The sequence below is a fragment of the Pantherophis guttatus genome, chromosome 3, assembly GCF_059756535.1.
Source record: "Pantherophis guttatus breed Tessera chromosome 3, ASM5975653v1, whole genome shotgun sequence".
Lineage (NCBI taxonomy): Eukaryota > Metazoa > Chordata > Lepidosauria > Squamata > Colubridae > Pantherophis > Pantherophis guttatus.
The window spans coordinates 119833714-119850545 of NC_142065.1; the positions used below are offsets into that span (position 1 = coordinate 119833714).

The 16832-nt window shown below is 42.1% G+C and overlaps 1 protein-coding gene across 1 annotated transcript; it reads left to right on the forward strand.

Annotated features, from left to right (window-relative positions):
- Positions 1 to 9688: 9688 nt before the first annotated feature.
- On the forward strand, positions 9689 to 16054 carry SRA1 (steroid receptor RNA activator 1). Its single transcript, XM_034411659.2, has 5 exons — positions 9689 to 9942; positions 10016 to 10189; positions 10672 to 10844; positions 11894 to 12002; positions 15325 to 16054. Exons 1-5 carry the CDS (start codon positions 9918 to 9920, stop codon positions 15471 to 15473), a joined length of 630 nt encoding a protein of 209 aa, XP_034267550.1. The 5' UTR covers positions 9689 to 9917; the 3' UTR covers positions 15474 to 16054.
- Positions 16055 to 16832: the final 778 nt, after the last annotated feature.

The window sequence follows — 16832 nt, forward strand, 5'->3', positions numbered from 1 at the left end:
ATCCATCTTCTCCAGTCCCTTAAATATCTTTCATTTGAATGTTCCTTCAAGTACGCCGAAATTTTTGCCATCTCCGCTAGGTTCGTTACTTTCATTGTCCATTCTTGTATTGTAGGTAAATCTTGCTTCTTCCAATATTGTGCCACCAACAATCTTGCTGCAGTTATTAAATTCAAAATCAAATTAGTCTCTATAACCGTACAATCCGTAATTATACCCAGCAGAAACAACTGTGGTGTAAATTTTAACCTCTTTTTAAGAATATTTTGTAAAATCCACCAAATTTTTATCCAGAACGCTTTAACCCTTTTACATGTCCACCAAATATGAAAGTATGTAGCATCCTCACAATCACATCTCCAACATTTTGGTTGTACATTCGATACATACAAGATAGTATTTTGGATCTAGATGCCATCTATAAAACATTTTATAAAAGTTCTCCCTTAGGTTTTGCGCTTGTGTAAATTTCACATTTCTTTCCCATATTTTTTTCCCATATTTCCATCATTATTGGTTGTTCAAAATTCTGCGCCCATTTTATCATACAATCTTTAACTAGCTCTGTTTCTGAATCTATCTCTATCAATATATTATACAATCTTTTTATATGTATTGAACTTTGGTCTCTAGTTTGTTTTATTAAATTTTCATCACTTTGTATAATACCAATTTTCTGATCTTTTCTCCATCTGGCTTGTAGTTGTACATACTGAAACCAAGTTTGAATTATTTTCTCCTCTTTCAACACATTCAAAGGTTTTAATTTTAGTATACCTCCCTCCATATTAAGAATATCTATATATGTAATTACATCCTGTCTGCTTTTTATACTCGTATTCTCTATTGCGTGCCTGGATACTGTCCATATAGGTATCTTTTCATTTAACTTATATTGATATTTCTTCCAGACATGCAATAAAGCATTCCTCAATATATGGCTCTTAAATGCTCTATCCACCTTTTTATCATACACTAAATAAGCATGCCAACCGTAAACCAAATCAAGCCCTTCAATGTTCAGAATCCTTCCATTTGTTAAATTAATCCAGTCACTAATTAACATCTGGCCTCGAAGCGGCCTAAGACTCCATCCACTGCTGTGAGAGAGCAGTGGAGTTTACTGACTTGGAATTGATTGAATATCCCTTTCCAGACTTTGGACTATCTTGATTACCCCCAGGCCGTCGATTTTCCCCCAATTGATTGATTGATTGATTGATTGATTAGATGTATTCGCTAACAGAGCTTCTTGTTCTGCAAGACTCCCCCCTCTCGCAGGTGTGGCCCTCTACTTTATCAAGGGCCTACCTTTATGACAGGCGTTGGCACCCCGAGAGGTGGCATGTTGCAAAAAGGGGATTGAGGGTTTTTTTAGGGAAACTTTTTGATAGATTTTTAAGGGATTTTAAGGGGCGGGAGGGTTGTGTGGGTTTGGGGGTTAACCCGTGGGGGGAGGGGTCCGGCCCAGCTATCAATGGGGCCATGGAGGGTGCGGATTCCTGGGGTAAGGGGGACATTAGTCCATTCTGTTGAGGGCTTTTCCATCAACGCGTTGAGTGGGAGGGGCAGATATGGCGGGAGCAGGGGGCCGTATCATGTGGTGGGGGCGCGCACTCGCTATCTTCGAGCGGTGACGCGCCCCGGTCCCCAAAGCCCTTCTCGCACCCCAGGCTGTTCAGTCTCTCAGGGCCCGAGCCTTCGGCTGCTGTTGTGCAATGCCAGGTCCGTGGTAAATAAAGCCCCCCTCATTTGTGATCTTATTCAAGAGGGGGGAGCGGACCTGGCAGGTATTACGGAGACCTGGTTGGGCCAAGAGGGGGGAGTCCCCCTCGTAGATATGTGCCCATCAGGCTTCCGTGCATTCCAAGCTGTCTATCTGGACCCGCTCCAGTCCAGTTTCCGGCCTGGGTACAGCACGGAAACGGCATTGGTCGTGTTGGTGGATGATCTCTGGAGGGCTCGGGATAGGGGTTGTTCCTCTATCCTGGTCCTGTTAGACTTCTCAGCGGCTTTTGATACCATCGACCATGGTATCATGTTGCACCGGTTGAAGGGGCTGGGGGTGGGGGGCACCGTCCTGCGGTGGTTCTCCTCCTACCTCTCTGACCAGTCGCAATCCGTGTTGACAGGGGGGCAGCGGTCGACCCCGAGGTGCCTTGTTTGTGGGGTGCCACAAGGGTTGGTCCTCTCGCCCCTTCTGTTCAACATTTATGTAAAGCCGCTGGGCGAGATCATCCGTGGCTTTGGGGTGGAGTTCCATCAGTACACTGACGACACTCAGCTGTACATCTCCACCCCAGGCTACCCCAATGATGCTCTTGAAGTGATGTCCCAGTGCCTGGAGGCCGTGCGGGCCTGGATGGGGAGAAACAGGCTCCAACTCAACCCTTCCAAGACCGAGTGGCTGTGGCTTCCGGCGTCCCGATATAGCCAGCTGGTGCCATCGCTGGCTATTGGGGGCGAATCACTGGCCCCCACGGAGAGGGCTCGCAACTTAGGCGTCCTCCTGGACGCACGGCTGTCTTTAGAAGAGCATATGACGGCCGTGGCCAGGGGGGCTTTTTATCAGGTTCGCCTGATACGCCAGTTGCGCCCCTTTCTGGATCGGGACTCCCTACGCACGGTCACTCAAGCACTCGTCACTTCCCGCCTGGACTACTGCAATGCTCTCTACATGGCGCTCCCCTTGGGGCGCACCCGGAGGCTGCAGTTGGTCCAGAACGCGGCCGCGCGGGGGATTACGGGAGCGACGGGGTGCTCACATATAACTCCTCTCCTGCGCAAGCTGCACTGGCATCCTGTGGTCTTCCGGGTGCACTTCAAGGTGTTGGTGACCACCTTTAAAGCGCTCCATGGCTTAGGGCCGGGCTATTTGCGAGACCGCCTTCTGCCGCCGATAGCCTCCCACCGACCGGTTTGTTCACACAGAGAGGGCCTCCTCAGGGTGCCGTCAGCCAGGCAGTGCCGGCTGGCAACACCCAGGGGGAGCCTTCTCTGTGGCAGCGCCTGCCCTCTGGAATGACCTGCCCCCTTAGATACGCACGATATCAGACCTCCGGACTTTTCGTCGGGCCCTGAAGACACACTTGTTCCATCTAGCTGGGCTGGCTTGATCCCATCCTCTTAGTTTTTAATCGAATTTCGGTTTTAATTGGGTTGTTTTAAATTCGGGCCAATATTATTTAATTGTTTTTTAAAATGTTTTTAAATTTTACATGCTATGTTTTATCCTGGCTGTACACCGCCCTGAGTCCCGCAGGAGAAATATAATAAAATAAATAAATAAATAAATGCTGATAAGACAGCTGCTTCGTAATATAATTTTAAATTGGGCATTTTCAGCCCCCCTCTTTCTCATATATCCATGCTGATCAATCTGGTTTTATACTAGGGAGGCAAATGAAAAATAATGTAAGACAAATTGTTGATATATTGGAATATTTGGAAAGGAACAACCAAATCCCTGCGGTGCTTATATTTGTAAGATATGTTTCTTTAAACAGGCTATATAGACAAATGTCGAGTGTAGTAAAAAAAAATTGTGACGTTCCTAAAAAAACAGGTGGAACTTCGACCCTCCCTTGCAAACTCCCCACCCCCCTCCAGAGAGGCAACCGATGGATTGGTCGTGGAGTCTCATTTGACTTTTTTTCAGGCCCACGCTTACGAGCTAAATTCTCTGTTTTGTATTTTATTCCTATTTATTTGTAAATTTTATTGATCACCCATCTTACCACAGGTGGCAGCGGCGGCTTACAAAGTAAAAAATGCTTAGTTGTTTTGTTGCAATATTTTCAGGATCAGACTCAATAAGATTAGTAAGAGTTAAAGGTTTAAATATATTTCCTTTTATTTACAATAGGCATTCTATATTCACTGAATATTCACAGATAGAAGCAAGGAAAAGGGTGCATGTAGCTCCTTATATAGACAATGGGTGGAGCTATATGTGGGAGTGGTAAATTATGAATACATTAAGAAGTGGAGAATAAGTTAACCCCTGATACCCCGTTCATATACTATTTACACATTAGAGAATAAGGCATTTACATCTGACAAATCCCCCTCTAAATGCCGATTCGTTATGCAACACCAATTACATTCAGATTCAGGACAATACAAAACATACAACTTAGAAGTTAAATATTTATGTTGCTTAGAAGGTAAAGGCTTTGTCAATATGTCAGCTAATTGTTCTGAAGTATCACAATGCACTGCTTTGATAAATCCATCCTGAGATAATTGTCTCACATGTTTAAATTTTATATCTATGTGTCTGGACCTTTGTCCAATAGCATCAGATCTAGATATTTCAATGGCTGCTTTATTGTCTTCATGCATAACAAAAGGCAAAGCAGGTTTTTTCCAAACATCTGAAATTAAATCATTAAACCATACAAGGTTATTTGCAGCTTTGGATAAACAAACATATTCCGCTTCTGTCGTTGAAGTGGCCACTAGTTCCTGTTTACCAGTGTACCAGTAAACTGGACAGTCATTTAAGAGGAATATATAACCAGATGTACTTTTTCTACATGAGGTGTCTCCAGCCCAGTCCGCATCTGCGTAACATGTAAGCTTTGGTTCTTTATTGTCATTAGGTTCTAACATTAAACAAAAGTCTAGTGTACTTTTCAGATATCTTAAAATTCTTTTAACAGCTTCCCAGTGATACATTGTTGGTTTGCTGACATGTCTGGATAATAAATTGAGTGGTAAGGCGATATCTGGTCTTGTCCAATTAGATATATAAAGAAGTGAACCTATGATTGATCTATAAAATGTGTTATCCTTGAATTCGGGGGAAGATCTATCAGTATTTCTTAGAAAATCAGTTTGCATAGGAGTATCATAAGGTTTGGCATTGTTTAAATTGCATTTATTTAAAAGTTCTATGATCTTATCTCTCTGAGTAAGTTTGAATCCCCTTCTAGTCTTATTAATTTGAACACCAAGATATTTGTTTACTTTGCCTAGGGATTTTAACGAGAAATGTTCATTTAGCTTAGTTACAAAAGTTTCTCTTCTCTCTTTATGTTTTCCTATGTATAAAATGTCATCCACATAAATCAATACAAATTCAATGTAATCATCACCCTTTTTGACAAAGAAACAGTTATCAGCAGTGGTAGCGTTGAAGTCCATGGTTTTAAGTACTTTTACTAAACAATCATACCATCGTTTACCAGATTGTTTTAACCCGTATAAACTCTTGTTTAACAACCAAATCTCATTTTTGTTTGTGTATTGACTGTGAGGTGCTCTTACGTATATTTCCTTATCTAGTTTTGCGTGTAGATACGCAGTCTGTATGTCATATTGAAATACATCAAGATTGAGTGCTGATGCTACCACTAGAGCTGTTTTGACACTCTCTGTTCTTACTGTGGGGGAATACGTGTCAGTATAGTCCTCCGGATATTTCTGTGCATAACCTTGTGCAACTAGTCTGGCTTTGTATAGAGTATTGCCTCCCTCTAAGTTCTTAATTTTATATATCCACCTGGTACCAATAATTGTTTTATCTTTAGGTGCAATTGCAGGTGTAAATACATTTAATCCTTGTAAACTTTCCATCTCCTTTTTCATCGCTAATTCCCATTTTTCTTTTTCTTCACGAGGGAGTTTTAACACTTCCTCATATGTATTAGGTGTTGTTGGCTCACCATCCATGTGCATTATATAATCCTTGTATTTATTTGGCATTTGATTTCTGGTGTTTCTAATAGTTTTTTCAGGTTTACTATCGTTATCATGCAAATATCTTGCTTCCTTTTTTGTTAGTGTGTCTGTCTTTATTTTGTGTTGGCTATTTGTCCAAGTTTTGGTTTTGTTTTTATATTTGTTGATATTTTGCTTTTCTATGGTCCCTTTCTCATGAGATTTTGTATCTTTGTATTTATTTGGAAATATTTCATTAAGATGTAATTTAGACCAGTTGGCCTGTTCATGGAACACAGCTGTTCTGGAGACTATAAATTTGTTATTATTATCAATGAATCTGTACCCTTTAGTGCCAGTCTCATATCCCATAAATCTGAGTCTTCTGGATACGTTTTCTCCCTTTCTTCTTAATTGCTTAGGTATGTGTACGTCTGCAGTGACTCCGAATATGTGCATGTGTGCTAATTTTGGTTTCCTATTATACATCACTTCATATGGTGTCTTATTTACAATGCTGGACCAGGTTCTATTTTGTGTGTAATTTGAATAATGTAAGGCTTCTGACCAGAATTGTTTGCTTAAGCCAGCATCTTCCAATGTGCATCTAATCATGGTTTGTAATGTTGAATTCTTCCTCTCTGCAATCCCGTTCTGGAACGCAGAAAATGGACTAGATGTGTAATGTAACATTCCTTTGTCTTTTAACCATTGGGAGAATTCTTTAGACATGAATTCACATCCCCTATCTGTCATGATTTGTTTTATTTTGATATTGTGTTGTGTTTTTATGCGTTTGTAAAATTCTTTAAATTTTTGAAAGGTTTCATCTTTGTGTTTTAATGTATAAACAAATCCATAGCGGCTATAATCGTCTACTATTGTCAAGAAGTAACGTTTTCTATAAGTGATTGATGGAGTTAATGGACCAACTAAGTCCATGTGTACTAAATCAAAAATTTTGTTAGTTGATCTAGTAGATTTTCTTGGCCTGGGACTAGTTTTTAGTTTTGTAGATTTACATACTGAGCATTCCAAATAGTTTTCACAATTTTTTATTTTAACACCTTCTGCGTGTTCAGTCATTTTTTGTACTACAGGAAAACTGGCATGTCCTAACTTCCTATGTAAGATGTGAGCACACTCATCATGAATTGGCTTACCTATTTTTGGTTTTTTTTCATTGTGTGCATCTATGTGATCATGAGATATTTTACATTCATCATTATCACTGTTGCTAATATTTTCATCATCTACTTCAATACAATGTCCCATATTTGAATCAATGTTATGCAGCCATTTTTCCTTTGTTATCAGATAAGGTAGGCCTCCTTTAATCATCACAGTGCCTATATTTATTTTATTCTTCTCTAAAGTCGCTTTTCCTTTTGAAAAAACAATGTTAATGTCAGAATCTCTACTTAGTTTTATGGCACTTAGTATGTTATGAGGTATTTCAGGTATTAGCAATACCCCCTCTATTTTTCCTAGACCAGGCAGGGTTACATTCCCTCTACCTATTACTTGAACCTTTTCTTGGTTAGCTACCTTTATTACAAATTTATCTTCTGTAAATGAAGACAATATATTTTTGTTATTAGTGGTGTGATTAGTTGCTCCAGAATCAATAAGCCAATTATTGTTCTCATTTTGCTGTATGTTAGTGTTGTCTTGTTTATTTAACCCATTCAGTGAACCAGATTTTCTATCCTTTGAATTATCTCTGCCCCCTCTATTCTCTTTGTAATTTGGTGGGCTTCTATATCTATGTCTATCCATGGAAGACTGTCTATAATTGTATTTGTTTCTATATTCTGACCTATGTCTTTCCTTTGAAATCTTGGGGCAATCTCTTCTATTGTGTTCCCTGGATCCACAATTGTGACATTTAAATGTTTCATTATATTTTTCTTGGAAAGCTACTTTCCTATATGGTTTGTGTTCTGTGTGATTGCTAGAACGATTTCTTCTTGAATTGTCTTCTGCTATCAATTTATTGGATAGACTTTCTATGGATAAGTATCCTAGATTGATTGTGTCTAAATGTGACATAAAATTGTCCCATGATGGATCAAGTGAGTTGATAATAACACTTTTCATTGTTTGGTCTGAAATCACCTCCCCCCTCAAATGCAGCTCAGCTCTTATTTTGTTTAAAGATATTAAATGCTCACTTATGGAAACCCCTGGTTTTATCCTAGATGAAAAGAAATCTTTAGACATCCTTGTGGTGGTAGCTACACTATCACTGTGAAACAAATTAAACATGCATTGAATAATTTCTGAAACAGTCAGATTTGGCTTAATGCTGTGATACATTGCAGGGGACACACTAGATATTATTAGGAAAAATGCTCTATGGTGTAAACAATCTATTTTTAGAGTCCAAGGTCTTTTTGGGGGACTAGTGATAAAAAATAGTAAGCTTTCCTTCATAAAGACAACCTGGAGCTGTTGATACCATTCTTGCAAGTTAATGCCATCAACCCTTAGCTTCGGGAAGTCACTGGGTAAATTTCCGACATTATTGGGTCCATTACTTACAACCTGAGGTAGTCCGTGGTCTCGTAAATGTAGAAAATTGCAAAACGGCGTGGGGATGCTCGCAACGAGTCTGCGCGGTCTTCTCGTCAGTTCATGTCTTCCCGGGCCGTCTGCGTAGTCTTGCGCATGCGCGTTGTCCATTTCTTCTTTGGAGTCGTCGTGGAAGGTTCTCCCCATTGCGGCTTGCTCGTTCTGCTCTTCCTCGGACGAATCGGTCTCTGGTTCGATTTTGGGAGTCCTGACGACGGCGGCTGTTCTTCCTCTTCTTTTGAGGGCGTTGGTGCTTGCTTCGGTCTGTGGCGTAGGGCGGTATCGGCAGGGCTCTCTGGGTTCGGGCGTCAGCGCTCTCGTAGTCAGGATGGGAGCGGGCAGGTCTTGAGGCATTGGCTTGCTCGCTTGCTTCTTCGTTAGCTTTTTTAGTAATTTTTAGTTTTGGCCCAAATGCGGCAAAAAGCGTTTTCATTGCCGATTTTATTTGGTAGTTTGTTGAATCACCTTCACTTTCTGATTCTGATTCTTCTGAGGTGTTTGAATCTTCTTTTTCATTTTCGTTGTCTGGTAATGTTTTTCGCGCCAGAAATTTTGAATTGAGCTTTTTGATTGGCTCTGCTTCGCTCATCTTGGAGGCCTGTTGAAACCAAGATGGCTGCCATTCAAAATTTCGCGCGGGATCACCGTTTTTCTTCCTCGCAATGATTTTCTCTGCAGTCATATCACTCACTATTTTTGGGTCTTTAGACTTTTCATTAGTGATGTTTTTCTCTCTCGCTGCTCCGCTGTTCTTCAGCATATCTTGGAGGTTCGCGATGAGGCTTTCATCATTCTTCTGGCTCTTTAATAATTTTAATATCTCTGACCTGAGTTCGTTATTCTCTATCTCGATTTCCTCCTGGTCATCATTTTCATCTATTATTTCTTCGTCTTCAGTGGTGTATTCTTCGGATTCTCTCGAAATTGCGTTTGTGGATTCGTTGATTATTTCTTGTTCTGGTTCCATTTCTTTGCTGTAGGCCCTGGTGTTGGGCCTATCTTTCTTAGACATTTTTAAGTTTTTATTGAGTCAATTAACCATCCTCTGCTACCAGCTTGTTGCAATATTTTCAGGATCAGACTCAATAAGATTAGTAAGAGTTAAAGGTTTAAATATATTTCCTTTTATTTACAATAGGCATTCTATATTCACTGAATATTCACAGATAGAAGCAAGGAAAAGGGTGCATGTAGCTCCTTATATATACAATGGGTGGAGCTATATGTGGGAGTGGTAAATTATGAATACATTAAGAAGTGGAGAATAAGTTAACCCCTGATACCCCGTTCATATACTATTTACACATTAGAGAATAAGGCATTTACATCTGACATGTTTGATACCAAGTTCTGCATTTTATATGAAAACTGAACGAAATGGATGAAAGCATTTTCTCGCTCCGTCTTTTCCTCCAAAATGGTCTTCGCCCCTCGTTCGCCTGCGACCTTCAGGCACGCCAAGGCCACCCTAGCCGGAATGCCCCATTCTGGATGTATCAACCATCACGGAGCGTCAGCGTCCTCCGAGCCGGACCGCAGGGCCACGCCCTCTCTCCTCCTCCGTCAACTTCCCTCCCCCAAGACTGCCAGGAGGCCGCCACGTCACCGTGGACGACGGGAAATGGGCTGTGGGAGAGCCGCTCGCCATTTAGGCAAGCGCGCCGGGCGGAAGTGCGGTGATGGCGGAGCTCTATGTTAAGCCCGGTGAGCTGCGTGGCGGAGAAAACGTGGTGCTTTTTTCGCGAGGCTGGCGGCTGATCGTCTGTTTCTTTTGCAGGGAACCAGCAGCGCGGCTGGAATGACCCCCCGGAATTCTCCTATGGGCTACAGCAGCGTCCGGCTCTTTCCAGCGGCTTGACCCAGCGGGGTCACTTCCGGAGAAGAGTGGCGGCGGCAAGTGAAGGAAAGGAGCCCGAAACGGTGCCGCACCCCCCAATTGCCTCTAGCCCAGGTTGGAGACGGTTTGAAAATCTGTAAAAATACTGCGCTATAATAGTATTTTATTTTATTTTTAGGAGTGTGCATCGCTTTTTGTGCCTGGAGAGAGCAGATTACTTTTCCCATTCTCTCTTATTTTGTTCTGATTCTTGGTTTCGGTCTGCTAGATCATGCTGGAAACAACTCTGCGACTTCGTGAACACATGTAGCTTTTTTGGCAGCAGTACAGATCTCCCAGTGCCTCTTTCGAGATTATTTTCTTATTTCCTAATTTAGAGGTTTCCATTCCAATGTTTTTATTTACGTGCAGTTCCCAAGAATGGCCAAAATTGGGGTAAATGTATTCGATTCTAAGGGGTTAGTATTGCCAAAGCAGCTATGCTTAATTTATCTGCCATCTTTTTAATTTAAGGCCCATTTTTTCTCTCCATGCACTAAAGTGGATTAATGCTGTACACATCTTTCTTTTAACACAATCTGTGTCTACTCTCACAGTTGGATTGCTTGTCCCACAGTCTCTGAACCTGCATCCTCCTGGACCACCAACCTCTTTTCAGAGAGCAGATGCCACAACACCATCTGTTGTAGAGACTGACAAGGAATATGAGATAGAGGGTGTGCTTTCTTCCTTGCATGAGGCTCTGAACAACTGTAGGAGCTTTGTGCAGGTGAGAGCGCTACCAGCTTTTCGAGGATTTTACTGTAGAATGAAGTTGTTTGTGTCTCATCATCATGTCTTACTTACTGTAACACTAAGATGGCTCTAACTGTTTTTAAGGCAGATGACCTCATGCCATCTCCGTTTCAGTCCCTGCCATTGGAGAGCTAACCTAAAGTTGTCTGTAGTTGTTTTCCTATTAAAATAATGTTTTCCTTCTTTTTGTAACTCAAAGTTTGCAATATCGATGATGATGTTTCATCTTTAAAAAGGATTATTGCAATTAAGGCAAAACCAAAGTTCATTTATATGATCTTAGAGGAGGGTTATATTGGAATATCCAATAGAGTGGCGCAGTGGTGGCGCAGTGGTTAGAGTGCAGTACTGCAGGCTACTTCTGCTGATCGCTGGCTGCCAGCAGTTTGGCAGATCTAAGGCTCAAGGTTGACTCAGCCTTCCATCCTTCTGAGGTGGGTAAAATGAGGACCCAGATTGTTGGGGGCAATATGCTGACTCTAAACTGCTTAGAGATGGCTGTAAAGCACTATGAAGCAGTATATAAATGTAAGTGCTATTGCTATTGCTATCAGTCTTCCAGAAAATTAGTATTTGTAGCTCAATAGAGAGCCTTTTCTATCTATTGTTATATAAAAAGTAATCTATTTTTTTAAAAAGTTCCACAACATATTTACAAAATTCTAAAGAAACCCACATCTCAAAACTTGTGACAGCTGGTTTAAAATGTGGCATGCAACATGAATTTTTTTGTGTGTGATCTTTACAATGTTTTAATTCTATTCTTGTCATAAAGTCTCTATAGGTAAGCTTTAGGCACTGGCTGTACATCAAGAGGCTGCAGTGGGATTAGCTGAGAGGGTAAAAATGTATGTAAGCAAATGATTCCAGAGTTGTTGATTTGGTCGGATCATAGCATTATTGAATGCTTTGCTTTTCCTGCATTTTAGGAAAGGACCATGAGAATGGCCTTCTGCTGTGGCTAGAATTTATAAATATGATCCCCAAAGTAGATACCTGATAAGAATTTGCTTCTGTTTTCAGAAACAGGTTTGTGATGATATCCATAAACGCTTGGTAATTCTGCAGGAAATGTGGACACAAGGCAAATTATCTTCCCCTGTAAGAAAAAGGATGGGAATTCTGACAGAAGGTAAGGAATATACCTATGGCCTGCTATACCACAGTAGTGGTTTCTTTTTGTAATCTTCAGCCTCAGCTGTGTATTGTGCTAGAGGTAGCAGAAATACTGCTTTGATAGAACTGGCAAAATTCCATCGGAGGGAACTCTGCACATATTTAAACAAAAACAGTTTTCTTAGCAATGTGTGATGCTGCTAAAGGGTAGTTGACTAGGACTATTTTTCCTGTTTATTTTTAGCTATTGATTATTATGGAGGCAGAATCTATTTTATTATTCTGCCTCAGGTTCCTAATGAACCCTTTTGGGTTTTAGAATTTGGGAATGTCCCTCAAGCTCTTTGACAACTTTTCATTGTTTGGAATTGAAGGGCAACAGTAGCATTGGCTCAGATTGTACCACTGTGGCTTCAGAATGCCATTGGAGGAAATGAATATAAGTGAAGTTGGATAAGAGCCTTTAGTAACCCTTTCTGTGGCCAACAGAGCAGGGAAATGTCACTAGTTTTTCTACTCTTATTCGGTTTCCTCAATTACTGTTAAGAGATCCTGTTTTAGTTGACCCAATCCTTTTGGGGAAGAGAGTGGTCAGGAAACACCTGCAGGGCAGATATAAGAGCTCGAGGGCATCTGATGGGAAAAAGTCACTTAGGTCTGCCCTGAGCAGTGAAATTGACTGATCTTATCTCGTTATTTGGGAAGAGTTTGAGCCAATTGATCTTAAGGGTGGTCATAATCCTTAGGGTTCAGTTCATGTGTTTTAGATCCATATCCTTCCTGCCTAGTTAAGACCTAATGGGATAAAACATACAATTTGGCAATAGTGAGGAGTTAGTCCCACTCGCACTTAAGGAGGCAATGATATGTCTGCTTCTCAAAGAACCATTGCTGGACCCAATGATACTAGATAATTTTAATCTTGTCTCCAGTCTTCCCTTTTAGAGGAAGGTTTTTGAGTTGGTGGTGAGATTACAACTTCAGAGGGTCGCAGAGGAAAGGATTACTGTTTTTGCACAGAATCCTCCTATGTGCAAAGTATACCTGTTCTTAGACAGAGGTCCTATTGCAAATCACTTAGAAGCTGCAACTGCTCCAAAATGCAGTGGTGCAGTTAGTTATGTGTGGTACACTCATATAATATATTTCCTGAGCTGCATGGGCTTCCAGCATCTTCTGGGAGCAATTCAAGCTGTTGGCTATTACCTATAAAGCTGTTAGGACTGCTGGTCTCCAACCATTTTTTCACATCCCACAATATTTGACAAGGCAAGTGTATTCTGGGTCCCTAGTGTCATTTGATGGGACCCAGGAAATACCCCTTTTCTGTCATGGCACCTGTCCTCTGGAACAATGTATCCTCTGAGATTGGGATGGCATGATGGCCATTCATAAGATGCTGAAGACTTGGTTCTTCTCTAATGCAGTGAACCAAGCTGTTGCGTCAGCCGGTCATTGTTTATTTTTATTTATTTGATTATTTGATTTCTATACCGCCCTACTCCCGAAGGACTCAGGGCGGTGCACAGCCAAACAATAAAACACATACATACAAAATTTAAAAGTAGAATAAAATCAAATTAAATAATTTTGGCCCCGACAAATTTAAAACCCCAAACTTTTAAAACCAATTTAAAATTGAATGTATAAAATACTAAAAGATATTTAAAAATTAAAAATCTTTTATAAAAGAGGGAGAAAATTAGGCCAGGCCCGCCTGGTGAAATAGTAAGGTCTTTAAAGCGTGGCGGAAGGTGCGCAGATCCGGGATCCTCTGAATCTCTGGGGGGAGCTCGTTCCAGATAGTAGGTGCCCCCACAGAGAAGGCTCTCCCCCTGGGGGCCGCCAGTCGGCATTGTTTGGCTGACGGCACCCGGAGGAGCCCCTCTCTATGGGAGGGTACCGGCCGGTGGGAGGCTATTGGTGGTAGTAGGTGGTCCCGCAAGTACCCAGGTCCTAAGCCATGGAGCACTTTAAAGGTGGTAACCAAAACCTTGAAGTGCACCTGGAAGACCACCGGGAGCCAGTGCAGCTCGCGCAGGAGGGGTGTTACATGGGAACGCCATGTCGCTCCCATTACCACCCGTGCGGCCACACTCTGCGCCAGTTGGAGTCTCCGGGTGCTCCTCAAGGGGAGCCCCATGTAGAGAGCGTTGCAATAGTCCAGGCGGGAGGTGACAAGGGCATGAGTGACCGTGCGTAACGAGTCCCGATCCAGAAAGGGACGCAACTGGCGAATCAGGCAAACCTGATGAAAAATCCTCCAGGTCACGGCCGTCAAGTGCTCTTCTAAAGACAGCCGTGAATCCAGGAGGACGCCCAAGTTGCGAGCCCTCTCCGTGGGGGCCAATGATTCGCCCCCAATAGTCAGTGATGGCGTCAACTGACTATATCGGGACATCGGAAACCACAGCCACTCGGTCTTGGATGGGTTGAGCCTGAGCCTGTTCCTCCCCATCCAGATCCGTATGGCCTCCAGGCACCGGGACATCACTTCAAGGGCATCGTTGGGATGATCCGGGGTGGAGATGTACAGCTGGGTGTCGTCAGCGTACTGATGGTACTCCACCCCGAAACCATGGATGATCTCGCCCAGCGGCTTCACATAAATGTTGAACAGGAGAGGCGAGAGGACCGACCCTTGCGGCACCCCACATATGAGGGGCCTCGGGGTCGACCTCTGTCCCCCTGTCAACACAGACTGAGACCAGTCAGAGAGAAAGGAGGAGAACCACCGCAACACAGTGCCTCCCACCCGTAACTCTTCCAACCGGTGCAACATGATACCATGGTCGATCGTATCAAAAGCCGCTGAGAGATCAACCAGGACAGAGGAGCACCCCCTGTCCCGAGCCCTCCAGAGATCATCAACCAACGCGACCAATGCCGTTTCCGTGCTGTACCCGGGCCTGAAGCCCGACTGGAACGGATCCAGATACGTCGTTTCATCCAGGTGCTGGGGGAGCTGTTGCGCGACCACACTCTCAACAACCTTCGCCACGAAGCGAAGGTTGGAGACCGGACGATAATTTACCAACATTGCCGGGTCCAGGGAAGGCTTCTTGAGGAGAGGCCTCACCACCGCCTCTTTCAAGGCGGCGGGAAAGTCACCCTCACCCAGCGAAGCGTTTGGAGCCAGCCTCGTGTCACTTCCCGGGAAGCCAGTACTAATCAGGAAGGACACGGGTCCAATAAACATAATTGATGCAATTATGTGCCTTTGAGAAATTCCAAGTGTGATGTGTTGTTTTAAAATTGTTTTGGAATATTTATGGTTATATTTTATAGATTGAAAGCAACTGTATAAGATTTGGGATGCTTTCTTACTTTTTTTTCAGAGCTCAAGAGTCAGCATTGGGATGAAGCTGATGAGATTCATCGTTCGCTAATGGTGGACCATGTTGCTGAAGTATGCCAGTGGATGGTTGGAGTCAAAAGGCTTATTGCTGAAACAAAGAACTTGCCTGGAGGAGATCCACTGCAATAGAGCATGAGCAAGGAGTCAACCTGTTTGGATCTGAATGCTTATAAGATTTGCTGAGCCTAGGAACTGGCCAATATGAAAACGGACCCTGTCTGAAAGGCAATCTGGTCCAGGGAGATTTGACTTCTTAACCACTAGAGGAATAATTTTATTTCTTTTACAGCTATAATCAAAGTTGCATTTTCCAACTTGATCACATCATAATCAATGAACATTTTTTTGATTGAATTAAACACTTGTTTAAGAAGTGCAACTTTTTGAAGATGACAGGTTAAAAATAGCAATCTTGCAAATACTACTTTTAAATTGTATAATGAATCCTAAGTGCCATACTGGTGTTAAATCTAAACAGTTTCTTCATATAGCTACTGTAAAGTCTTCCTATTTATTTTTATTTTCTCAATAAGTGTGTTGTTCCATGTTTGCTTGCAGAATTCACTCCACCTTCTGTTCTCTAAAGTGTGCCTGTTGAAAAGAAAAAACAAAACAGAAAACAAAACCTGTTTTGTTATTTCCCTCCATGTAGATGTAGTACCATTAAGGACTACTCATTAAATACGGTTTGCCAGCCACTTACAAATCCATCTGGTGGTGATGTCTATCTCACTTTTTTCTAGCTTAACAAGAAGTAGGTTGTGATCTACTTTGTCAAATGCCTTGCTGATGTCTAAATATACTATGTCCATAGCATTTCGCTGATCTACTAATTTAGTCATTTTGTCAAAGAATGAAATAACACTGGTTTGGCATGATCTGTTTTTAACAAACTCATGCTGGCTTCTAGTTATAATTTTGTTTGTTTTTAGATGTTCACAGATTATTATTTTTTTTTTTCAGTTTCTTTCCATGTATTGATGTTAGGCTGAGTGGTCTGTAGTTTCCTGGATTTTTTTCCCCTCTTTTTTGAAGATGGGAACCACATCAACTCTTTTCCAGTCCTCTGGTAGTTCTCCAGCACTCCCAAGATTTTTTAAAGATATGATACAATGGTTCTGAGATAATATCTGCCAGCTCCTTCAGAACTCTGGGATCCATCATGTTCCAGTGATTTATATTCATCAAGGTGAGACAAGTGTTCTTTTGCCATTTTTTTGCTTATTTCAATTTTTATTTTTAGTCCAGTGATGGTGAACTTTTTGGCACTGCATACTGGGCACCACATGCCAAAAAGGGAGCACTTTGTCTGGGCCAAGACCAGGAATAGGAGTTGCCCAGGGGTGTGTGCGTGCTGGAGAATGTACTTGCAGTTTCTTCAGGTTTCTTCTTCTTTACTGCAGGCAAGTCTTCAGATTACTGCTGCGCATGCACCTATCAGCTGGTGAGCGCATGCCAGAAAATGTACTTCTGGTTTCCAGCGTACAC